This window comes from Wyeomyia smithii, chromosome 2, assembly GCF_029784165.1.
Source record: "Wyeomyia smithii strain HCP4-BCI-WySm-NY-G18 chromosome 2, ASM2978416v1, whole genome shotgun sequence".
Classification (NCBI taxonomy): domain Eukaryota; kingdom Metazoa; phylum Arthropoda; class Insecta; order Diptera; family Culicidae; genus Wyeomyia; species Wyeomyia smithii.
In genome coordinates this window covers 163,776,583-163,803,816 of record NC_073695.1, presented here as the reverse complement: position 1 = coordinate 163,803,816, position 27,234 = coordinate 163,776,583, and the positions used below count along the sequence as shown (strand labels likewise).

The 27,234-nt window shown below is 38.0% G+C and overlaps 1 protein-coding gene across 12 annotated transcripts in view; it reads left to right on the top strand.

The window, feature by feature from the left end:
* The window catches only part of LOC129722818 (dystrophin), a 340,136-nt gene that overhangs the window by 133,438 nt on the left and 179,464 nt on the right, over positions 1–27,234 (top strand). For 8 of the 12 annotated variants that reach the window (XR_008727654.1, XR_008727655.1, XR_008727656.1 and 5 more), the window contains 8 exons: positions 3,388–4,137; positions 5,629–6,017; positions 6,079–6,367; positions 6,438–6,586; positions 6,651–6,801; positions 8,568–8,660; positions 8,714–8,825; positions 8,899–9,095. Coding sequence is in view for 9 of the 12 variants with exons in the window: in XM_055676595.1 (XP_055532570.1) it covers positions 3,388–4,137; positions 5,629–6,017; positions 6,079–6,367; positions 6,438–6,586; positions 6,651–6,801; positions 8,568–8,660; positions 8,714–8,825; positions 8,899–9,095 (2,130 nt within the window). In the remaining 3 variants the exon portion in view is untranslated. Of the gene's footprint in view, positions 1–3,387; positions 4,138–5,628; positions 6,018–6,078; positions 6,368–6,437; positions 6,587–6,650; positions 6,802–7,505; positions 7,651–7,712; positions 7,804–8,297; positions 8,439–8,567; positions 8,661–8,713; positions 8,826–8,898; positions 9,096–27,234 lie in introns of those variants that run through there. The other 4 variants (XM_055676597.1, XM_055676602.1, XM_055676603.1 and 1 more) reach the window with 4 other exon arrangements.

Genomic DNA, 27,234 nt, shown 5'->3' with positions numbered 1-27,234 from the left:
CCGTGATATACCGCGATGTTCCCTAGTGTTTTCAAATATCACATGCTAATGCACCATGCTACCATTTCCGTAAGCATTGATGATACCTACTTGCTCCGGTAAGCAAACAGTTGAACGCAATCTAACGTTCATTTGGATTCATAATTTCATCACTGGCGATAAAAGCTCAAAGATTCTCGCGATACCGTTGAATGCAAGTGAACTTGGATACAATAAATACTATCGTGTTTGTATCATTCAGTCTCCTTCTATGGTATTCGGAACTTTTATAAGCGAAAAACAATCAGCAGCGTTTCTATGGAAAACTTGTACGCGAATGGAAACAATTGAACGATCCCTGATGAATCAAAGAACACATTTGCATGAAATATTGCCAGTGAGTGAAAATTTCCATGCTTGGGCATAAACCAATTTATCGGTTCAAATAAAGACTTCATACAGTTTTGTAATTTTTATGCGTTTTTATTTTAACAGAAAAACCAAATTCTTAAAAAATCACCCTTTACTTGTGCTAAACCTCGTAAAAGTCATATTTAAGCGGAAACTGAAAATACTACAAGGTATACAGCCCTAGGGTTGTATGAAATAGTGACGTGGGACAAAACACTGTAATAAGAGAGATTTTTTGTTACAAAAGTTACAGAGTCCGCAAACAGAATCAATTTGGTTGCTCAGTGACTCAAGTATTTTTATTCTCAGTTTTCCCTTAAAATCTATTTTTAGAAATATTTTTAACAATACTTGAAAGAATTGCCTATAGAATTCTATTGTGCAAACAACATTTTTTACAAGGCTCAAGCATATCGTTCTTGTTGAAGAAGCACCAAGAATTTCTCGTAATGTATCTATATCAGAATTAACTCTATTTCCTCAAAATCTAAATCCAATAATATTTACGTCATCATAATGAATAATTTTGCCTTATTTAACTCTGATTAATTCGAATTTATTGTATGGATCTTACTTTTAAAATAATATGGAAGCTCTTGTTGAATCGACATACCAAATAATAATAATACCTTTTAGTTTTGTCAGATTCCAAAAGTAATTTATTCCATATAATCTAGTATCTTATATCTAAATATCATACATGGTCCGTTAGCGATTGCTAATGTGAAACACAATATCATTGTTCCGATTTCTACCACGCATCTCTGTACATGCATATACAGCGCGCAACTCGGTTATACAATTTGTCTTTATATTGTCGAGTCCTGCCAGCTTCATTAGGGTGGCTCAGAAATATTAGGGTTGTTCAAAAAGTAATAATTATCCTAAAAGAAATTGATAATTCAACAGCTCTTACATAAATTCATTAAAAGGCAAACATAAAAAGATATGTTAAACAAAATTAACTATCAAAAAGTTCCAGAAAAAACATCGTAGCAATCAACAGTTACAACGAAGTTGAAGTTCAAAAAGATTATGGGTATTCATGTCGAGCTCGTAAACAAATACCCAGCCGTAAAAACACTCACCTCCATTTTTTTAAACTCTAATATTTATTTTGGCCCAACCGCGAAGCATAACGGGGCCGAATATCTTTTGGAGTAGGGAAAAGCCAGCTTGAGTAGAGCACTCACCTCCATTGACGAGTAATGGAAGATACACAGTTTGCGGCTGGGTATTCGTATACGAGCTCGATGTGAAGACCCCTATTAATTTTTGTTCTTTTTCAATTACATTCACTGTTTTACGAGGACAGCTAATATATTATTTATCAAGTTACAAATGAAAAATATCATCTTAAGAAGCGAAGCCTTGGTGCTACATTCCGATTCGGAACTTGACCTTCTGTTTATTTATACACAGACTTCGCAGTCGACTGTTTAGTGTACAGGACAATTGCGGGGCTAGCGCTGCGATCCTACTGACACTAACAGTTTCTCCCAAGCCGAGACTCGAACCTACGACGACTGGCTTGTTAGGCCGGCATCGTAACTCGAGACCAACTGGGAGATAATTATCTTACAATGTTCAAAATTTAAAAAAGATTTTGAATAAATCTTAGTCAATGGACAAAGAATTCACAAGCATTTGCCGGCTGTATAGAAATGAACTCTTTTGATATAACCGTTGCAAATATGTATAAATTTTGTTGGGTAATTTATGGTAATCATATTCATGAGATAAACTTTTAATCACCATTCCTCGATTGCACACGATAGAAATGTACAAATAGAAGTGTACCGCACGTTTTCTTTCAAGACATCAGTTTTTATTACGTTTTAACAGCAGAATTAGAAATTGTTCAAGAAAAGAGTTGTTTCGAACTTTTCGAAAAGCCTTTACCTTCAAGACACCTAATTAGTCTAAGTTCATGGAAGCAAACATAAATTGACCTATAAGGACGGGGAGAGTTCATTAAGGCAGACAATGTGTGCAGCAGGAAAAGCGAAAAATAAGCGAACTGGAAGCGTTGTATCATACAACGACGGGGAGACTGTCAATTTTTCTTTTGATATTGATAAAGAGAATATCATAGGAAATGGTTGGTGTCTATTCATACTGTCTGTGCTAGGAATGCTCGGGCTCGAGAATGTGATGTGAATGTGATAGGTTCTTGTTCGCGTAAATTTGTCCTTGAAACTTTTTTTCAATATTCCAATTATACCCAACAGTTGCCAGTTTCAATTCCTTTTTTACACAATTGATCCCAGTATAGGAAACAAAGTTCCACGTCAAAAGTGATTAACTCTGCAGTAGTTAAGCTTTTGCCATATGCGTAAGATTTTTTTTTTTTATTTTAATTGTGCTCCTTAACGCCCTGTATATTATAATACACAATGAAAAATTTCGTGCTTGATCGAAATTGGAATTCTTTTTGGGGGCCACGAAGCTCTCTGTTTTACGCAAAGTGGGCCGCGGAGCTCTTTGTGTTTTTGTGTTGAACTAAAGGGGCCGCGGAGCCAAAAAGATTGGAAGCACTGATCTAGATGAAATGAAAAAGGCCAGAAAGCTGCATCTGTTTCTTTCTTTCTTCATTTTAACCAATCATTATCATCCGCAAATGTTCCAGTTATGCATTGTCGCAAGTTCTGCAATGTTTCGCATTTGTTTGAAATGTATCAGAAAATCGTGAATTTAACCACACTTGCAAGGAGTAGAAAAATGATCAATGGAATCATAATCTCTAGATACGCTTTGTTCATTTGAATTTTCTGGTACTAGTTATGTTATATGTTTTATGAATAATTGTAATATTCTAATTGTTTTAAACATTGCTAAAACAGGTTGTTATAGTAGTCATATCAAGGTTTTTATAAATCGATCATCAGAAATCTTATAATCATTATGTTATGTATAGTATTTGTTGGTGTTAATAACAAACCATATCATGACGTAACAAATGTAAAAGTTCTAAAAGATATATGTACAATATTACAGGACGCACTGAAAGCTTCTCGTCGTGATGTACTGGATGACGGCGAGTTTGTAGTACTTAGTGACACAGTTCGTCAACGTCGTATAAAGATTTCCAGTTCAAAGCCAGAAGAACAAATGCAAAACAGTGATCAACTTTCAAACGCTTTACCCGACCTTTTACCAACCACCTTCCGGCTTGCAGAGACCAGCTCTCTGTTTTCAAGCGTTTTTATTAAACGATCGCCATCATCGCCAAGATCTGACATACTACATAATACTTCTAACGAATGCTCTGTGGTTGAAATCAAAGAAAAAAATGTTAGTCCTAAAATGTCCGTGCAAAATGTAAATGTACCGAAGCAAGGCCAAGTAATTGATACGATTAATATACTAGAAACATGCAAGTCTTTCGAACCAGAATATGTTGAAACTGTTCATATAATTGATGCGTCATCGGATACCGATACAAGCTGTTCTTCACCAATGCCAGAAAAAAAGAAAATATCGAACGTAATTGAAAATAGTGTCAACATATTACAATACGTTGATAACCATGCGGACAAACGCCCAAACAAATTACTGCCACTTTCTCATCAAATCCTGGAGACTACTTCTAAATTGAAAAAAGTTACGTGTACTCAAAACGCTCTGGAGAGAGACAGTTTTTATAATTCGGATAAAGAAAATTATGATGAACCACTTGTGTTCTCTGAGGATGAAGATATTCCAAGATATTCAATCGAAATGGCTACGGATTCTGATAGTGACACGGTACTTATCATTAACATAACAAATTGAGTGGTTCAATTTCTTGTTTAGAACCAATTATGAATATAATTACAATGTAGTTTTCGGAGCATTTTTTATATATTTTGATTTGCATTCTAAACAACAAATTACATATTCTAAGGAACAATTTACATAATTTTCAATAAAAAGTAGTCCTTGACATGAAATAATTTAGCAACATGCAACTTCTCATGATAAAACCTCATGATAAAACCTAAACCAAATTGCAGCTTTTGAATATCAAGTTTAAATGAAACATATAAATGTATTTTTTGAAACTTGTTTTTATGTTTGAATTCAAAACATTACCTTGTAAATTGTTTAGTTGCCAATTGTTAAAATTTGCTTTATTATCTCGATGTGATACCATCGGAAAAATACGATTACTACAGTGTTATTCAATTATGTTTTATTATTTTTCCGAACTTTTAGTTTATACGATACTTGAAATATTCTGCGCATTTCCGGGTTGTATACTCTGTAGAAAAACGAGTTGATGATTCTATGGCTATAGAAAGTAAACAAATAGTTTAGATGCCAAAAAAATCAGTAAAACAAAAAACCATTTTAAGATATTTTGATTTATCAGAATTTTTCAACAGGACAATTGGCATTCAGAATAATTAGCTGCAGTTGGAATTAATGATTATTGAAGTTCGAAATAACGCAGCTTGTTTAGCATGCATCATACTGTGTTATTTCTTTTCCTATATTACTGAATTCAAAAATTATTTTTTTATGTAGAAAATAAATAACTGAATGAAATATTTAGTTACTGGAATTATTCAAATATTTTGACTATGAAGCAACATTGACAGAGTTACTCGATTACGCTAAAGTTCTATGAATCAAGATTATTTTGTTTATGTGAAATTTTTTTAGTATTGTATTAATTGTTAAGTCAACTATGTTAGAAGTTCCTTTGGGATTAATATTTTTTCAAGCTATAGAGCAAATCCATGCCAAATGACATATCGCCGAATATGGTCCATTTTTAATTTTATTAAAATTTTGCGCACGTATTTGGCTTAGTAAACTAAGCATTTTGCACGGGTGGAAAATTGTATTAACATAAGAGTGAAGGGCGTATGCATTTTGGTATTGGTTTCATTCAAAGCATTATAGCTCAGAAAACTTTTATTGTGTCGAAAAACTATCTGGGAATTAACATCTGGAGTTCATCTGTTTTTAAGTTATTTTAAATTTAAGTTTGGTAAATTAAAAAAAAAATACAAAATTTTTATATTAATACAGTCTAGTTTAGTCTAAAAAAAATCCGTACGTGGAAAATACTCAGATAGCAACGTTTCGCGTATTATCAGATCATTTGGCACGGATTTGCTCAATAGTAAAGCTTCCAATCGCTACCGGAAGTCACCGCCGAACTTTAGTGATATAACTGAATATCTGAATATAACACTAATTATTCGAATTTTTCATGTTTGTATAATTGAATAAAATTTGTTTTTGCAGAGTCGCATTGAAACACCGAGTAAATTAGCTGAGAAAAGTTTTAAAATTTCATCTCCGGAAGAACAAACACCGTTAAGTCCCAGTATTTATCAGTATGATTCATATAAAACATTAACTTCGCTTGAGCAGCGCGTAACTGAATTCGATAAAACTGCGAAGTACATGATTAAAAAACTGGAGCAAACACGTAGAAAAATTGACAACTGCGATGATGGTTCAGGAGTGATAGAAAATCTAAAGCTTACGATAGCTCCAGACGCAGCGACGCTGATTTCACAAGGAGACACACTAATATTGGAAACTCATGGTAAATCAGAATCGCTAACAAAAAGATTGATGGATACACAAGCGCAATTGCGAGACAAATTCAAGGAAGTTCAAAAGTCAAGGTAATTGTCGTACGTATACTATATACAAATTTAAGTGAATCTAATAAATACAAACTTGCAGGAACTGTAAAGCGGTCGAGGAATCATCACATAATTTAAATGAAGGTAGCGATACATATCATGATTTACTCCTTGTGAAACCAATAGATTTGGATGAAATTTCAACCAAGGTACTTAAACGGATATGTGACCTACTGTCAAAACCATTTACTAAAGACAACGAAGTTGAATTAACCAAGCGTATATTAGACATTAAGGAACGACAAGAAGAGGTTAAGTTAGCCATAGGAGTTGCTTCTCAAGCTACTCCGTCTAATAACGTATCAAACACGATGACTAATTTGGAAAAGGTGATATATGAAGTTATTAGACTCATCGTTAAACACATTAATAATATATATGATGTTATGTTTCCAATAGGGAATGCGAGATTTGACGATTCACTTTGATGAGACTATTGCTGCTTTAGTTTCGTTAAATAATAGCGGCAGCCAGGAGGCCACCAATTTGTTGAGCGAACACGAATCATCGAAAAATATTACCTTGATGAAAAACCTTTGCCTACCTGGGTAAGCAAACATGCGTCGGCGTTATGTGCTAAATTCTGGATTCATAATTATTGATTGTTTCTAGAGTATTACAGTACGATGGCTTTGAAGCATGTAGTATTGATCATTTAGCAAGTATAAGGTCGGAAATTTCTAAAAATATTGAAGTTTTTCTAGTTAAACCACTACTCGAACGTACTGAAGAAGAATTAACTAAAAGGCTACTAGACATGAAGGTAACTGTTAAAACAACAACGTTTATTCCATACCAGTTTTTTTTTACTTAAGATATTCCGAATGCTTTAACCCTGTTTTGAGCTAATGGCATAATAATAGCTTACTACTGTACAATTTTAATACACTAAGGTCGGAATTAACGCGTTTTTTTACGCGGATTCCGGAATTTATGCGTTTTTTTTACGCGCATTCCGGAATTTACGCGGTATTTTCATCTGACGCGGATTCCGTAATTTCTTCACACGGATTCCGGAATTCACGCAGATTTTTCACGCGGATTCCGGAATTTACGCGGTTTTTTCACGCGGGATCCGCAATTTCCGTGGTTTTTACGGGGATTCTGGGATTTACGCAGTTCCTTTTTACGCGGCACTTATCCCCCGCGTAAAAAAGGAGATTAGTGTATAGTGTTTCATTATTTTGCCCTTAGCACCAAATTTGACGAATTTGTTTCTCGTGCCTTATTATTTTCGTTGAAATGTTAATGAAAAAAAAAATTTTTAGTTAGTACCAAACGATCTTGACACGTATCTCCCGCGTAAAAAGCGACTTTAGTGTATAGTGTTACATTTTTTTGCCCTTAGCACAAAACTTGAAGTTTAATGAAAAAAAAAAAAGTTAGTACCAAACGATCTTGAATAATATCTGAAATATTTTTAAGGTGCTACTTTAATGAACTTCAAATTAATTTTTGAAATAGTGCGTCAATGGTCTTTTGAATAAAGAGATTCGTTGGTCAAAAAATCCGAGCCACATGTTTCACGAGGACACCGTAGAAAACAGAAGTTAGAAACGTTCGATTCCAGTACCATATAAATGCATTTTGCACACCACACGTCAGTCTGCCGGTAACAACAAACGTTCACAAAAAAGAGTAGACTCATGCTATAATTTTATAATGTATCTCCAGGAAATGCATTCATTGAATTGTTAACGCTCGACATCCTTAACTTTCACACATTTTTTAACAGTTGTTTCCAGTAATCTAGCTTCTCACAAAGGTCAGTTATTGTAAATATTCAGTTCATATCTCATGAATCTGTTTAAAAATAACAGAGCTATAAGCATGCAACTATGTTTATTGATATTCGCATGTTTTCATTTGCAAGCTTTTAGTTACTGAAATATTTTAAACAGATATTGTTGTTCAGTGTGTTAGTGTTTGATAGAAATATTTTTCAATAGTAATACCAAAATAATATTTTTTGTGTTGCTTTACTAGGTATGTCAAATACTATTTCCACGAAAATACAAGCTGAGCTGTAAAGTCATGCGCACGTTTGTTTCACGTGCTGCTTATATTATAGTTTATTTTGAAATATTGCAACTAAACACGCATGCGCAATATTTTCAACAATACTGGGCGACAAAATTTGCTTACATGGACTTGACATAATTGTTGTATATCACACATATGTGATATAACATTGGACAGATATCCCATAAAGCAAATGGAAGTCTAAAGCAGTGGTGAAATAATTATCACAATTTGTTTTGTCAGATTTATATAGTGTATGTTTTTGTTGGAAGAATATTATTCACCATTTGTTTTTTGCCGTCGTGATAAAAGCCAAAGTTCGATAATATTGATTTTGCGGTAAATAAGACCTTGAGGGAAACATTAAGTAGAGAACAGGTAGATATTATAAAAAACACTATTACGGTACGAATGATGTCTAGAAAGAAGTTGCTTACCGATCACGATAGTAGATTGCATCTGTCTTGTTTTATTTGGGTTTATCTGAAATGTTTTCTACTGTTTCAGGTCATGCAAAAGGAGTTTGAATTAAAGGTGGGCGCTGCATCTCAAAATAAAACCAATGATAATAAGTCTGAAATAATGAGCGTTTTTGAAAAAGTAAAAATTTATTATGATTTAATGATGCATCAAATAATTATTGCAATTTTTAGGTTACAAGAGAACTTTCTACTCATTGTGATGAGGTTGTGAATGCATTAGCTGCGTTGAATAACACACGATTTAATAACCTAGAAAATACAAGCGAGCAGGTGCAAAATCAAGGTATATGAAAGTTATAATATGGTATGTATCGTATAAACATTATCATAAACATTCGTTCTATATTTTTTCATAGATTCCGAGGGTTACATACCAGGATCATTTGCTGCAAAGTCTCGTGCAAAAGCTGTAGCTGCTGCATTGACCAATAATTTTGACCGTTCAGTAACTCAAATTATGAATTGGTTAGAAATAGAATGTGAAATGTTAAAAAAGCGGTGTATTGTAGTAGGAGATAGCGAGATGATACTAGGAGCAATAGATAAATTAAAGGTAAGTTACCTATTTACGCATTCGTACAAGTCGTACACGTTTATGTTTTGCCTCTTCTCTAGAAAGATATAGAAGTCTGAGTGAAAATCAATTTTTTTTACTGGTGTAACACTTGCGTTCATTTTTTGAGCAGCAATTTCAACCATTTGAGCAGCTCAAATATATTCTTAAGGCTTATAGTGTATGGATTGTTTCGATTTCGTCTGCTGTGTTCAATTCCAAAACTTACGTTTCATGGAGTTATGCTTTTTTTTTAATAGGGGGGGGGGGGGGGGGGCGGTTGTAATGATTTATTTATGTACTAAAATATCTATTCAGAATAAATTGTGTGTTCTGCCACAAATGGTGACATTTCAACACTATTATATATATATTTGTACGCTTTTTTTATATTATTGAATGTTATTAGGTTTCGCAGTTAAGTTAATGTAATTGTAGAAAAATTATTAAACCTACTTGTCAGAGAAAAAAAAAGGAATAAAACGAAACTTAAAATAAACTTAAAACTATCTTACTGACTATAAAGTGAGCTAATCGTTGCAATTGAGGATTGCAACGATTTTTGTCGGAATTTGTTGATAATTTGGCTTTACATATTTTCTAATGTTTCTACATTAGTGAGCCTATGTAGCTCATTCGTGCTAAACCAGGGAGGACGCTTTAAAATCATTTTCAAAAGTTTATTCTGAATCCTTTGAAGTGTCTTCTTCCTGGTTGCACAACAGCTTGTCCAGATGGGGCCTGCATATAACATTGCTGGCCAAAAAATTTGTTTGTAAATTAACAGTTTATTCTTGAGACAAAGTCTAGAATTCCTGTTGATAAGAGGATATAAACATTTTATATATTTATTGCACTTTGTTTGGATATTCTCAATGTGCTCCTTGAAAGTAAGATTCTTATCATAAATTAGCCCTACGAATTTAACTTGATCAGACCAATTTAAAACAACACCGTTCATCTTAATAACGTGGTTATGGGTGGGTTTGAGAAATGAAACTCTCTGCTTATGAGGAAAAATAATTAACTGTGTTTTAGAAGCATTAGGAAAAATCTTCCATTTCAGCAAGTATGAAGAAAATATATCTAAACTTTTTTGTAGCCGACTGCATATAACACGAAGGCTTTTTCCTTTTGCGGAAATGCTTGTATCGTTACAAAACAGAGATTGTTCACAACCTGGTGGTACATCAGGAAGATCAGAAGTAAAAATGTTATATAAGATTGGGCCCAAGATACTCCCCTGAGGCACACCTGCTCTAACAGGCAATCTATTAGATTTACCATTTAGATAGTTAACCTGAAGAGTGCGGTCAGTTAAATAACTTTGCATCATTTTCGTGAGGTAAAGCGGAAAACTGAAATTTGCCATTTTAGCTATTAAACCTTTATGCCAAACACTGTCGAATGCCTTTTCTATGTCTAGAAGAGCAGCTCCAGTCGAATAGCCTTCAGATTTATTAGTTCGAATCATATTTGTTACTCTAAGTTACTGATGAGTAGTGGAATGCCCATGGCGAAAACCAAACTGCTCATTTGCAAAAATTGAGTTTTCATTAATATGTTTTATTATTCTATTAAGAATTATTCTTTCAAAAAGTTTGCTAATAGAGGAAAGTAAACTAATTGGTCGATAACTTGATGCCTCAACTGGATTCTTTTCGGGTTTTAAAATTGGTGTGACTTTGGCATTTTTCCATTTCGTAGGAAAATTTGCTAGTGCAAAGCATATGTTAAAAATTTTTACCAAGAAATTTGAAGAGTTTTCGGGAAGTCTTTTGATGAGGATATAGAAGATCCCATCATCTCCTGGTGCTTTCATGTTTTTGAATTTTTTGAGAATAGTTCGCACCTCATTCAAGCTTGTTTCCAATACCTCTTCGGAAAGAAATTCTTGGGTGGTGGGTGATCTGATCATACTTTTGGTTCACTTCTTTTTCAATAGGACTTACTACGTTCAAATTGGAGTTATGAACATTCTCAAACTGCTGTTTTTGAGATTTTTGTTCATTCGTTAGAAAAATGCAATCACCATCTTTAAGGACTGGAATGGGCTTCGAAGGTTTCTTAAGAACCTTCGAAAGCTTCCAGAAAGGTTTTGAATAAGGTTTTAGTTGTTCAACTTCTCTCATGAAATTCTCATTTCGCAAGAGAGTGAATCTATGTTCAATTTCCTTTTGTAATTCTTGAAAAATAATTTTCAAAGCAGGATCACGAGATCTTTGGTATTGTCGTCTCCGTATGTTCTTCAAACGTATAAGAAGTTGAAATTCACTGTCAATAATTGGTGCATTAAATTTCACTCGAGCCTTAGGAACTGATAAATTCCGGGCATTGAGAATTAAGCTGCTAAAATTATCTAATGCTCTGTCAATGTCAGCACTATCTTGTAAAATAATATCATTATTCAAATTTTCTTCGATCGTAGAACGATATCTATCCCAATTAGTCTTGTGATAATTTAACACAGATCTAGTGGGATTTAAAATAGTTTCATGACAAAGAGAAAATGTTATGGCAAGATGATCAGAATTAAAGTCAGCATGAGTTAATAAATCACATGAATGACTTTGATTTGTTAGTACCAAATCAATTGTAGATGGATTCCTAATAAAAGAATAACATGTAGGACCATTTGGAAATAAAACTGAATGAAATCTAGCCCAGCAATCATTAAACAATATTTTTCCATTGGAATTGCTTTGAGCATTATTCCAAGATCGATATTTCGCATTAAAATCACCGATGATTAAAAATTTAGATTTATTTCTTGTGAGTTTTTGCAAATCTCCCTTGAAATAATTTTTTCGCTCACCAGTGCATTGAAAAGGCAAATACACTGCGGCTATAAATAAAATGCCAATACTTGTTTCAATTTCAATTCCCAAACTCTCGATAACTTTGGTTTCAAGATGGGGTAAAACACGATGTTTTATTCGACGGTGGCTAACTATTGCAACTCCGCCACCGGCAACATCAATTCTATCAAATCTATGAACCATATAATTTGGGTTCTTTTTTAGTTCAATATTTGACTTTAAAAGCGTTTCAGTCACAACTGCAATATGCACATCGTGGACAGTTAAAAAATTGAAAAAATCATCCTCTTTCGCTTTTAAAGAGCGAGCATTCCAATTTAGAAAATTTACAGCCTTATTTAAAATCATTGCTGAATTCCAATTTCATAACAATATTAGTTGTAAATTTTATACCTTCTTGAACAGCCTCGTACATCGAGTTACAGTTCAACAAAACGGACATTAGCTGCAGCATGGATTGTTGTAGGTATTCAATTTTTTCGGGAGTTGGACTACCTAAATCAAAACTGGCTGACTTTTCAGCACCAAACACGAATGGTTTGTTACTGTTTGAATTTTAAATATTACCTGAAAGGACACTGGCATATGAACAGCCTGGTGTTGCCTGAACAGGATTATTTGTTTATTTGTTATCTGAATTTCAATTATTACCTACAGACACACCTGCTAATGAAAGTGCTGGTGATGCCTGAACAGTATTGAAAGTCTTTTGATTACCCACATTGACAACAGGTTGTTTAGAATTCCTACTGTTGTATTACCTATTCAATTATTTTTATACTTTGACCTGCCCCTCGCTTCACGAGAAGTAGAGTAGTTCGAATTCACCATGTACGAACAGTTATTCAAGGACCCACATGTGTAAGACACTGAATAAACATACTGGTTATTATTCGATCTTTTATTAGAGTTAAAGAAGGTTCTTGTATCTCTTTCATGAATACAACATGGTGTCAGAAGCGGTCGCGTAGTGTTTTCTGCGCCTTGGAAAGTGAAAATATCTCGAAAATCGTTTTTCGCGAGTGGAAAATTCTCTCCGGCGTGGGGCTGAGGCCTACGTTTTTTTTCTCTTTCCTATCTCTCGTCGCATAAGCGTTGGTGTGCGTGTAGCGGGACGGTCGGTGGTTGTATCCAGACGATGAATGTATTGAACCTCATTGGAGGACCGTGTGGTTAATTTTCGTGTTCGTGTCGGTACCGAGTAAAACCAAGATGGAAGATTTTCGTGTACTGCTTGAAAGGCAGAACGCTTTGTTTGCTGCTTTGACAGAACGTATCATTAACTTGCAAGTGAATGCTCCTGCGCCGATTGCTAGTGCATCTCAGCCGGTCCCACAGCCTCCTCCGCTATGTTTGGAGGGAGACATGGGTGATAATTTCGATTTTTTCGAGCGTAATTGGAACAATTATGCTAATGCAATAGGCATGAACCTGTGGCCGGCTGATCAAAATTCCAAGAAAGTTGGGTTCTTGTTATCAGTGATCGGTTTTGAGGCTCTCCGAAAGTATTTTAATTTTGAGCTAACAGACGACCAGCGTGCTTCGCCGGAGGTAGCTTTGATAGCAATAAAAGCTAAAGTGGTTCGCGAACGGAATACATATTTAGATCTGTTCGAATTTTTATCGGCTAGGCAAGAACTAGAGCCGATTGATGAGTTTGTAATGAAGTTGAAAATGCTAGCTAAGCCGTGCCAGTTAGGGGCATTTGAAGAAAAGTTTCTTACGTATAAAGTGATTACTGCTAATAAGTGGCCGCATCTTCGGAAGCGGTTGATTACTTCCAAAGACATTACCTTCCACAAAGTGGTAGATGAGTGTAGACTCGAAGAAGTTTCGGTTCGGCGTTTTAAGGCGCTTGGGGGTGAACAGGAAAGTGAAGTGAACTCCATACAAACCAGAAAAGGCAACGTTGATAAAAAATACTGCAAGTTCTGTGGAGGACGACACATTTTCGAAAAGGGTTTGTGTCCCGCTTTTGGACAAAAGTGTAGAAAGTGTAAAGCAAAAAATCACTTTGAGAAGATGTGCCCAACAAACAAGGGTGCTGTTAAGAAGCGAAGAGTAAAGAAAGTGAATAACTCTGACGATAGTGACTGCAGTGAATCCATTGTGAGCAGTGAAGCTGAAGATTCGGGTGAAGAACGCCAGATTGGAAAAATTTACAACAATGCTTCGCAAGGTGGACACGTCTTGGCGGATATACGTTTCAAGTTGAACGGTCGCTGGAAGAAAGTGAAGTGCGAGCTGGACACAGGCGCGAACACGAGTCTGATTGGGTATAACTGGGTGAGAAAGCTTTATGGCAAAACTGAACCCGAGATTTTGCCCTCTGACTTCAAACTTCAGAGCTTTGGTGGCAACCCAATCCCTGTTCTCGGTGAAGTAAAAATTCCGTGTCAGCATAAAGAACAAAAAGTTACATTGGTGTTGCAAGTTGTCGATGTTGATCACCGGCCTCTTCTCTCAGCAAATGTGTGTGATGTGTTGGGCCTCGTAAAGTTTTGTAATACGGTGTCCTACAAGCGACCAGAAAAACCGAACATCATTCGGATGTCTGGCAGATTCACCGAATCGAAGCGGATCGCATTGTGGATAAATTTGACGAGGTGTTCAGCGGCTATGGAAGGATCGAAGGAGAAGTGAAGCTGGAGGTTGATCCGATGGTGCCACCACTGATCCAGCAACCTCGTCGGATTCCGATCGCACTTCGGGGAAAATTAAAGGTAGAACTAGATAATCTGGAGAAGAACGGGATCATCGTGAAGGAGCAGGAGCATACCGAATGGGTGAGCAATATTCTGCTGGTCAACCGATCGTCTACAGGTGAGTCGTTCAGAATCTGTCTTGACCCGATACCCCTAAACAAGGCTCTAAAACGTCCAAATTTACAATTTTTGACACTAGATGAAGTGCTGCCTGAGCTTTCGCATGCCAAAGTCTTCTCAACAGTAGATGCCAAGAAAGGTTTTTGGCAGGTGGTATTGGATGAGGCGAGTAGTAAGTTGACCACGTTTTGGACCCCTTTTGGGAGATACCGTTGGGTCAGATTACCATTTGGGATTTCTTCAGCACCTGAAATCTTTCAAATGAAAATGAGAGAGGTTTTGGAGGGGTTAGACGGAGTTGAATGTCTCGCTGATGATGTTTTGATATTCGGTCGAGGTGAAACTCTAGAAGAGGCTATGAAGGACCACAATCGATGTCTTCAACAGCTTTTGGATCGTTTCCGCCAGCTTAATGTGAAACTCAATCGTTCAAAACTTACGCTTTGTCAGCCATCAGTAAAATTTTTTGGACATTTGTTGACGGATAAATGCCTTCAAGCTGACAATTCGAAGTTGTCCGTTATCAGAAATTATCCATCTCCCACGAATCGCAAGGAGTTACAACGTTTCATAGGCATGCTTAACTACCTAAGTCGTTTTATTCCGAACCTAAGCTCGAACTTACATGCCCTCCGCAGAATGCTGTCGGAAAAAGACCCTTGGTTGTGGAATTCGCAGTACCAGCTGGAATTTGACAGAGTTAAAGCGCTAGTGTCGGATATCAGAAATCTCCAGTATTACGATATAAACAAACCGCTCTGGATCGAGTGCGATGCCAGTTCTCATGGGTTAGGTGTTGCTGTGTACCAGGACGCAGGTGTGATAGGATATGCCTCTCGAGTACTAACGCCGACGGAGCAAAACTACGCACAAATAGAGAAGGAACTGTTGGCTGTGCTCTACGCATGTGTACGGTTTGACCAACTGATTATCGGAAATGCCAAAACTGTTGTCAAAACGGACCATAAGCCTCTAATCACCATTTTTCAAAAACCTCTATTGAAAGCTCCAAAACGTCTCCAGCACATGCTCTTGAATTTGCAACGATACAATATCCAACTGCAGTTTGTCTCTGGCAAAGATAATGTTCTTGCTGATGCTATTTCTCGTGCTCCGGAAAATTCTAAAGCGGACTATTCACAATTTCAAAAGCATCATATCTACCGTGTTTTCGGAGACGTCGAAAGCATCGATCTAAGCAGTTTTCTAAGCATCTCGGACGATCGGATTAACAACATCATGGAGAAAACTTCCGAAGATTCAGTACTACAAACAGTAATTCAGTATACCAAGCAAGGTTGGCCGGTGAAAATCAGCAATCTTCCAGTTTCTGTGAAGCCTTTCTTCAAGCATCGCCATGAAATTTCCTATCAGGACGGTTTAGTGTTTCGTGGGGATCGTGTCGTGATTCCAAGCTCGCTGCGTCGAATGTTAACTGAAAAGCTTCACGTGGGCCATCCCGGAATCGAAGCCTCGCTGAGGCTGGCCAGATCTAACATCTTCTGGCCCGGAATGAATGATCAAATTAAGAATCGTATCCAGGAATGTGAAACTTGTGCCAAATTCGCTGCATCTCAAACAAAGCCTCCCATGAAATCCCATCCTATACCAGTATATCCATTCCAGCTGGTATCAATGGATGTCTTCTTTCAAGTGTATCAAGGAAAGCAACGTAAATTCCTAGTAACCGTGGACCATTATACCGACTATTTTGAAATTGATATCCTCAAAGACTTAACTCCTTCGTCAGTCATTCAGGCATGTAAACGCAACTTCGCTTGTCACGGAACACCTCAAAGGGTCATATCGGACAATGGTTCAAATTTTGTCAATGAGGAAATGGTGCAGTTCAGCAAGCAATGGGACTTTAAGCACTCCACCTCGGCTCCGTATCACCAGCAGGCAAATGGGAAAGCCGAGGCTGCAGTAAAAATCGCAAAGCACTTAATCAAGAAGACAGCAGAATCTGGTCAGGACCTGTGGTTGGCGTTTCAGCTTTGGCGTAATACACCGAACAACATCGGTAGTAGTCCGGCATCGAGATTGTTTTCCCGTGGTACGAGGTGTGCCATTCCTATGCCGGGTACGAACTTGGTACCTAGTGTCGTCGAAAACGTGCCGGAAGCAATTTTAAAAAATCGACAGAAGATAAAATATGACTACGATAAACATTCTCGGCGCCTGCCCGAACTGGACATCGGTTCTCCAGTGTATGTCCAACTTAGACCGGAATCATCTAAGGTGTGGACTCCTGGAATAGTGAAAAACAGACTGGGAGATTGATCGTATATGGTTGAAGTCGAAGGAACCAGTTATAGACGAGATACTGTTAACGTTAAACCACGCAAAGAACCGGTTGCACCTCTTGTGACCATTCAGGATTGTTTGCCTAGCACATCCACTGCAACCACTTTCGTGACAGTCCCAGACTGCACTCAACCTGGATTACCTTCACCTGTAATACCAACCATGGGATTCTCCGGACCTGCTGCTTTGACTACTGTGGTGGAACCTCAACGATCCGATGTCTCTCAACAGCTTTTAAGTACCCCATCTACTTCCGCAACTTCTAACAGTGCGTCTCCACGGGCTGCACGTCCTAAACGTCAAACCAGAATTCCCTCTAAGTTTAAAGATTTCATTGTTGCAATGAAGTAGTTTAAGTTTCTTATTTTTGCATTAGGGAGAGGATGTTGTATTACCTATTCAATTATTTTTATACTTTGACCTGCCCCTCGCTTCACGAGAAGTAGAGTAGTTCGAATTCACCATGTACGAACAGTTATTAACCCACATGTGTAAGACACTGAATAAACATACTGGTTATTATTCGATCTTTTATTAGAGTTAAAGAAAGTTCTTGTATCTCTTTCATGAATACAACACCTACGTTGTCTGGAAGCAATAATTTTTGACCTTACAGGACAATTAAAGAAATTAGATTTGTGATTTCCCCCACAATTTACACATTTGAAACTATTAGTGGTTTCTTTCACGGGGCAGATATCTTTCGTGTGACTAGTGTCACCACAAATCATACATTTTGCTGCCATATGGCAGTTTCGTGTTCCATGACCATAGGCTTGACAATTCCGACATTGCGTAAGATTATGGATTCCTCCATGTCTCTTGAAATTTTCCCACTTTATACGCACGTTAAATAAAACACGTGCTTTTTCCAAACATTTCAAATTATTTACTTTGGTACGATCAAAATGTACTAAGTAATTTTCTTGGCGTATTCCAGTTTGATTAATTTTGGCATTTGCCTTTCGTTTCATCAAAATTACTTGGTTGGGGGCAAAACCGAATGATTCTGACAAACATTCTTTAATTTCCTCAATAGTTTGGTCATTTGAAAGACCTTTCAAAACAACCTTAAACGGTCTTTCGTTTTTGGCATCAAAAGAATAAAATCATACATCTTTTCAGTCAAATACTGTGGTATAGGTAATAAACACCATCAAGGCACCCCTCGACTCTTCTGATGCAATCTGAGTTGTCAACAAGAGTGGATAGAGAAAAACCATGTGCGAATGGAAGTTTTAAATAAATGTATTTAACTCAGTAAATGCGTATTATTCTAGTAATACATTACATTGGCGACGAGTGGTAAAATATTCACACGGTCGAAAGAGTTATCGACATGGCGCAAGGGCCAGTGTTCCGGAATTTCGACGGTGAACATGAAGAGTGGCAGCTTTACAAAGAACAATTGGAGCAGTACTTTACTGCTAACAAGGTGGAGGCGGAGATGATGAAGGCAGTTTTGATTAATCACTGTGAACCGCGAACGTACAAGCTTCTCCGGGATTTGTGCACACCGGCCGCTCCTGCTGACAAGACGTATGAACAGTTGTGTGCACTTCTTTCAAAGCATTTTACGCCACCAATTGTAGTGCACAAAGAACGCAGGTATTTTGCGAGAGCGAAAAGGGGTAAATGTGAAACCGTGAATGCTTGGGCAGCTCGGCTAAAAAATCTCGCTTCGAACTGTAAAATGGGAAATCATTTGGAGCATGACTTACTGAACAAATTTATCGATGGATTGGAGGGAAAGGCGTACGATCGTATTTGCGAAGAAGATGAGTCACTAACCTTTGACCGAGCTCACGAGTTAGCTCTAAAGTATGAGCCGGAAGAGACCAAAACAGAAGGGGTGTTTCAATTCGATCGGAGCAGAACAAGATCCAGTCGTAATCAAGGTGACGTAAACCGTAAGTCGCTGACCGGTCGCTGTTTGGCCTGTGATAAACCGGAACATTACAAGCGTGACTGCCGTTTCAAGGATTACATTTGCAAAAAGTGAAAGAGGCCACTTACAAGTGGCTTGTTCCAAGCAGCGAAATTTCTATGTGGGGGAGCAGGATGATCAACAAAACGAGCCATTGAACGCCGAAGGTCTCTCCCTGGAGCAGAATTTTATTAGTAAGTACTCTTGTGGATCGATTTATTCAGTGAGTGAAGAGCAAGAATTAGATCGAACAATTATGTTGAAAGTAAAAGTAGGAGGCAGGAATTTTCAAATGCAGTTGGACACGGGAGCAGCGGTGTCGGTTGTTTCGTGGGGGTATTATCGTGACCATTTTCGGCGCTGGAAGCTTACGAACACAGGTATGCAGCTAAAAGGGTACGGTGGAGAAAAGCTTATGATTAAAGGTGTATGTGAACCGGTTGTTGAGTATAACGGATTATCGAAGTGTTTGACCTTTGCGGTTATCGAGAACGGTGGACCTCCACTGTTGGGAAGAAATTTTGTGCGACAGTTCCAGCTAACGGCGTTGCCTATTAACGTAATAGAGTGTGCAAAACAAGGACGTTTACAGCAGTTGATAGACCGTCACAAAGAGCTTCTCAGTCCGGGGTTGGGTACATACAAGTACGGTACTGTGAAAATCGAACTAGAAGAAAACGTACAGACAGTATTCCGGAAACCTAGATCGGTTGCGTACAAGCTAGTGGATAAAGTTTCAGCGGAGTTGGATGTAATGGAAAAACAGGGGATAATCAGCAAGTGTGACAATTCAAGTTGGGGAACTCCGTTAGTGCCCGTGATTAAAGGTGATGGTAGTGTCAGGCTGTGTGGCGACTATAAGACCACGGTAAACCGATATGTAAAAGACGTGATTCATCCATTACCAACTGTGGAAGAAGTTTTCAGCAGATTGAATGGGGGGATAAGGTTTAGCAAGTTAGATTTATCGAAGTGCTATAATCAGTTTATGCTAAGCGAAGAATCTCGTGAGGTATGTGCAATTTCTACGAATAAAGGAGTGTATAAAATGAATAGGCTTCCATTCGGAATCCGTCCAGCGTCGGGAATAGTGCAGCGAGAATTAGAAAAGCTATTATGTGGCATTCCAGGAGTGCAGAATTTTCTGGATGATGTGCTGGTCACCGGAAGTACTGATGAAGAGCATCTGGAAAATCTGGCAAAAGTTTTCGAGGTTTTGGAGCAAGCTGGTCTTAAGCTTAACCAGTCTAAATGCCATTTTTTTAAGACGAAAGTTACGTACTTGGGCCATATCATCGGAGCTGATGGTCTGCCTAAAACGGAAGATCGAGTTAAAGCTATTCGGGAAGCTAAGGAACCGGAGAGTGCTCAGGAAGTTCGTGCTTTCGCAGGACTTGTGAACCATTACGCCCGATTTGTAAATGGTATGGCGGATATAATGTGTCTTTTGTATCACCTGTTGAAGAAAGGAGAAAAGTTTCAGTGGACGTCGGAGTGCAAAGAGGCATTTTTGAAGGTCAAGAATGAGATATGTCGAGATGTTATGCTGGCCCATTTCAACCCAAAAGCAGATCTTTTGTTGGTGTGTGAAGCCTCTATGAATGGAATATCTGCCGTGCTGATGCAAAAACAAAACGAAAGGGAGCGACCAGTGGCTTTCGCGTCCAGAGTGCTACACTCGGCGGAGAGAAATTACAGTGTTATTGATAAAGAAGGATTAGCCATCGTGTTTGGTCTGAACAAGTTTTTCCACTACTTGGTGGGAAACACTTTCACAATTAGGACAGACCACAAACCATTGTTGTCCATCTTGAGTCCATCAAAAGGTATACCGCAGATAGCCGCGAGCAGAATGCAGAGATGGGCAAACTTCTTGGCTGGTTTCAGCTATAGAATTGAACATGTAAGTTCACAGAGCAATATAGCAGATTATCCATCGCGAGTGCCATTTGAATCGTGGAAACTTTGGAAGGAAGACGATAGTTACTTGAACTTTTTGAACAGTGGTGAAGAGAAAATGGTCAATTGTGACGTGGTGCGTGAAGCAATGGAGAAGGATTCGGAGTTAATGACAGTGAAACGATGTTTATCAACCGGAAGCTTTGTTGGAAGTGAAAATCCATATCGAAGAGTGTGTAAAGAGCTCTCTCTAGAAGACGGATTGGTGAACGCGGAATAAGATTAGTGATTCCGCGAAATCTCAGAGAGATCGTTCTGCAGCAGGTACATCGATCTCATTTGGGAATCGTTAAGAGCAAAACAGTGTTACGGAGCACCGTGTGGTGGCCAAACCTGGACGAAGATTTGGAGAACCATATCAAAAGTTGCACAGCATGTTTAGCCAATAAACCTTCACCAGAGAAAGCCACGTTTATTCCGTGGAACCCGCCGGAGTAAGTGTGGTGTCGTGTTCATCTGGATTTTGCCGGACCAGTTCATGGTTGGAGTTTCCTGATAGTAGTTGATGCGTTGTCCAAATGGGTTGAAGTTTTCCCAACGACTAAGCGTGACACAGAATTCGTACTGGATAAACTCACTGAGTGCATTTGTCGGTTTGGTCTCATGAAGGAAATTGTTTGCGACAATGGTTCTCAATTTACTTCAGGAAAATTTCGGAACTTCTTGATGGCCAACGAAGTTCGGCTGTTGCTGACAAGTCCAGGGCACCCAGCAACGAATGAACAAGCGGAGAATGCAGTTAAAACGTTTAAAGCATCGCTTATCAAATCGGTTTCAAGTGGTAAGAAGAGTATTAAAGATATAGTTGCGAATTTTCTCATGGGTTATCGGTCAGCAAACCATTGTACTACGGGGATGACGCCTGCTCAAATGATGTTGGGACGTCGAATTCGAACATCTTTAGATCTCATGAAGCCTATGAAGTTGAAGACGTCTACGGAAATGGAGCGTAAGGCAAAGGAAGCAGTTCTTAAACGGCAATCTGTTCAGATCGATTCATTTCGTGGCTCCAGAGAGGTTGATTATACAGTAGACAATAAAGTCATGGTACGAGACTACACAAATCCTAATAAAGCAGCGTGGAAACCAGCAGTTGTGACAAAAATAATCGGGAGAAGGAGTTACCTGGCAAAGCTTACGGATTCAGGAAGAGAAATTAAACGACATGTCAATCAGATGATAACCGATACCAGGAATCCTGAGCGAAGTTCGTCAGTTCTAAGGCAAGGGCTTACGAGGACGGAAAATGTGAATAAACGAATAAATTTTGAGTACTACCGGGCTGCAGCGATGCCGGTGGTTTCGAGCACTGTTTCGCGCGAAGATCAGATTTGTAATAAACATACACCGTTACCACCTGATGCTTTTATGTCCGAAGAGGATGAGGAAGATGACGCATCGTTTATGGATCCGCCCTTGATACCAGAAACGTCTACGTTGAAGGCACCTATTGTGGACCTTTCTGTGGAACGACGTGGAGGAGAAGAAGAGTCGGTGGTTCCTGAAAATTTGGAGGGGCAGAATATGGAGATTGGTTTGGAGAGTCCTAATGAAGATCTTGTCGAAAAGCAAAAGGTGGACGCAGATCATTTGAGTGATGATAGTGACGAGGAGTTAGATTTGATAGGGTTTGACAGAGGTTTTTGGAAGTTTAGGGATTATGTAGGCAAAGTTCTGAGGAGGTAAGAAACTAAAGAACATTTATTTCTTTCAGATTTCAGTCTTTGAATGACATTTACGAACGCCGGAGAAAAAGTGGATCCCGTGAATAATCTTAACGGTTTTATATTGGCCTTATCCGTTTTAAACAATTAAGTGTGGGGGTGTGGTATAGGTAATAAACACCATCAAGGCACCCCTCGACTCTTCTGATGCAATCTGAGTTGTCAACAAGAGTGGATAGAGAAAAACCATGTGCGAATGGAAGTTTTAAATAAATGTATTTAACTCAGTAAATGCGTATTATTCTAGTAATACATTACAAATACTGTAAAAGATGTTTATGGCCATCAGAAGATTCGGCCAAAATACGAATTTCGCCTTGGCGGCCAATTTGAAAATTAACTTTCACATCCGACAGAAATGATGAAAGTTCTGATCGAAATGCTTTTAAATTTGCTACAAATACCACAATAGGTGGAACTTGATCCCCAACGGAAAAAAGAATATCATACCTGTTAGTCGAAATTTCAGTGTCACTTGGAGGAGATGCCTCATGTTTCCTTGAAGCCGCATCAAAGCGGGCTTTTTTATTTTTTCCAGGCATAACTGGAAAACTTCACTACACTTTCACTTCACTATAGAATTTAAATAGAAATATCTCAAACCAAATTTACTCACTAATCACTCGTTAACGTTAAAAACAAATTTATTACTTTGCGTTTTAGCAGGTAGTCTTTTAAAAAGATTGCCTGTTGAAGGCGAAAACAATATTTCAATATCTCTCGGTAGTCTAAGGACCGTACTGTAGGACAGTTCAAGTCGATCTGAGATTTGTTTTTCGAGTTATGCTTTTTGCACGTTATTTTGCAAGGGCTTAACGAAAAAACAACATATTCGTTAATTTAGGCCCAATGAACATTATGGTTTAAAGAATCTCAGTATTATTCGGTTACACTGCTGTCTGTAGCTGAAATGTAGCTCCTGGTAGAAATAAAATGATACTTCTGGTTTCGCCTCAGCATTTCAAGATGTTAGAACTACTGAATCTTCGGTTTCATTGGATGCTATCACGCATACATTGAACAAACTTCCGACGGCATCATCCCAAAAATTGCTTTAATGAAGTATAAATTAAATGCAAAGCTGGATGGAATCAAAATGGATCTTCAAATGCAGATCGTCAATAAACAGTGAAATCCGTGAGCTCAAGTCAAACTGTAGTTCCGAATCGCAATCTTTTCGTTTCTAGGTAGATTCGGTCCACTGTCGTATGCATTCGGTATCGGAATGAATCAGTTGTCCCGAGCACATGAACAAGTTGATTGCTGTTTCAAAACAGTACCTTTCTGGCGGGAATAACCATATTTTAAGTAAACTGAAAAAACAGGTGTAGTAAACTGACTGTGATTCTGACGTTTATTTGTACCATGCAAAATAATGGTAAAATTAACCGGAAAAATTGTTATTTGATATATGACTACAACCACTAAGGGTATAATCTTGCCTAGATTTGAAAAATAGATATTCACGTTTACTATGGCAGTGGCCTAAAGTTTTTTGGCTCGACGAAAACAATTCATCACACATAACTTTGAGCGATTGTAATCAAGGAATCTATCCAAAGAAGATCAGAGTCTCATCCTACTGCAGTATTCTCTGGCTTGTTTGAGAGATGATTTCATTGCGAAGCAGTTGATTGACGCACTGTGGCATGAACTCAGATTGTCGTGTGTTTATCAATGAAGCTCTAATATACACCGCAAAAAGACAACAAGTTAACCACGGCCGCAACAAAGCTAGGTATTGATTTGAAAGCGTCTTTTGAAGGCTTCTCTGTTACTATTTATATGTCGAAATTATATTATGTATGTTTCACTCTGTACATATAAGAGTGAACTAGTCTATTAGTGTTTTGTATGATAATTGTATGTAATATCTGTACTAGTAATTTTGTTGAGCATTCTATCTCTTTTTCTTGCTCCCATATAAAAAATGCTTAGCTCTTCAAATACCATATTTCAGTTTTGTATGTTAAAAGCACTGAAGAATTTAGCTCTTCAGTTTTGTATGCCAAAAACCGTGATAAATTCAGCTGCAAAGATCAACAAATTTTATTTTTGGTACTTATGCCAATATCCAGTGTGTCCATTGAATGTTCGAAATGAAGGCAAGGCTAGGGTTTCTGTTGCATGCTTTAATGAGTTATGGTTCACTAAATCAATTACGTTTACGTTATAACTATCAATACATCACTTTAACATCGTCAGGAACTGTCGTACTCGGGATGGTGGAGTTGTTTTGCACATTCGGCAAAAAATACGTTACAAAGTGCTCGCTTTCGTTTTTTCGCCTTACTTGGCGAATCGGAATATACACTAAGGTCGTTTTTTACGCGGGGGATGCGTTCCAAATTTGTATGGGCCCGCGTAAAAAACGACTTTTTTGAGTTGCAAATATAACAAAGAAAACCGTCCTGAAACGTTAAAACCTCGTTTGAATATGATATTCAAATATTTAAAATTTTGAGTATTTACACTAAAAATTGTGAATTTTTTTGAAATCTGATATATGATCACTCATGGCCTAAAACGGAAAACGTGATTGAAATGAGGTCGATATCTTGTACCGTTTTTGAGTAATGGAGGAAAGCAACCCGCGTAAAAAAAACGCGTAAAAAGCGACCTTACTGTATATTCGTGGGCAGAATAAATGTGACTTTTGAAAAATTTTGTAAGCTGTAAGCTCCTTTACATATTCCATATCGTGGAACTGCTGCCATGCAGGATCGTAGAGCAAAAAGTTGTAACATCAAAGATTGTGTAGTTGCGACATGCTCGTGACGTATTAAAATCATAATCAACATCCATATATACAAACCGAAAATCATATCGTGCCTGGAGAGAAATAAAACTGCCACTTGTTTGAAAGCACTCACTTTATCGGGATACTTATAGCGAATTTTTTTATTCCACTAGCTCACCTCGTTTTGACCTGGAAGCAACCTAACTGCTGTCCAAGACCTTCCTTATTCGTTCGATTTTGACTGAGTATTGACCTTCGGTGCTGCCCGAAGCGCACTGTAAAATTTGTCTGCTTCAACCCACCACCGCACGTGCTTAGCTCGTAAACAATTATCTGGTATCCCTTTCTTACTTGCGTCTTTAATCGCGATGTCGTTTCTTTATTCCTCGGCAGATTTGCCCTGATGCAGTGGAATAAAGAAATTTGCTATTAGCGATGAACAGGTCGATCGAAAAACAAATGTCATTTGGAAAATTTATGGGCTAAGCACTAATCACTCTTAAAACGAAAGATTGAAAAACATTTTACTGTGTGTCACTATGTGAGCCTGTTCATAGATTATTTCGCCGAATCTCTTTAACCTCACTTTTCTGACAGTTAGGGGTAACTTTGTTTACATTTTAGGCTTTGTGCTTTTTTCTGGAAGAGTAATCATGAGAATTGAAAGGATCTGCTATAATTGAGAACCAAACTTTATCGCCTGCAAGGTAAACAAAGTTACCAGTAGATGTCAAACTCAGATGCGTGACGTCACCGTGCGATGGTCTGTTATACACAGACTTCGCAGCCTACTGTTTTAGTGTACAGGACAATTGCGGGGTAAGCGACTGACACAAGCAATCTCTTCCAAGCCGAGACTCGAACATACGACGACTGAATTCAGTAAAACTATCTGCTGCAAAATTCAAAATCTCTCAGGGGCCATCCACATACCACGTGGACAGATTTTTAACGATTTTTACCCCCCACCGTGGACAAATGTCCATATAAATTCTTTTTTTTTTTGTAAGGACCGTGGACATTACACAAGCACCACCCCCTCCCCCCCAAGTTGTCCCCAAGCCATCGAAGTAAGTAATGAAAATAATACTCGGTAACAGGCATGCCAATGGTACAGTCTTTTTTTTTACTGTCTGCTAAGGGTTTTCTTCCCTGTTGCTGTTTGTTCGTGATACCTATCGTGCTGGCAGTCTGATAGTTATATTGAGAACGTATTGGCAACAGAGCATCACAAAAGGAAACGAAAAATGTACTCCATGTTTCGATTCGGCATTATTTGAAGGATGTCTTAGGGATTGCGAATGTAGAAAAGAGAAGATGCTGTTTTTATACAGACGGTCGTGTCCGCACTACACGAACAGGGTGTGTCGGTAACAGCCCGAATCCACCGGACACATTTTCCTCTCTTTTTTTATTTGCCAATGTGGATGTGGAGAGGCTGTGGGAAAAAGAAGCGTAAGGACTGCTCGGCACCCTGCCGACAGCCTTCGTGCAAAGAAAAGCAAACTCGGCTATCGAGCGTCTGTGCACTGAAGGATGTGTGTATCGCATACCGAATGTTATATGCAACCATACATGCTATCGTCGACATGGGAATAAGATGAACAGCGAAGAAAAAAACATTCGTGTATGGGGAACTAAACGGCAACGTTATACACAGGATTCTCTTTTTACGCGATTGATGCGTGCGCGCAAAAAAGAATCGCGTAAAAAAATCGCGTAATTTTAAACAAATCGCGTAAAAAAATCGCGTAATTTGGAGCAAATCGTGTAAAAAAAGATCGCGTCGTTACAGAATCTTTCGCTATGTTGTAAGTGTGTATGCAAGTGTAGATGGA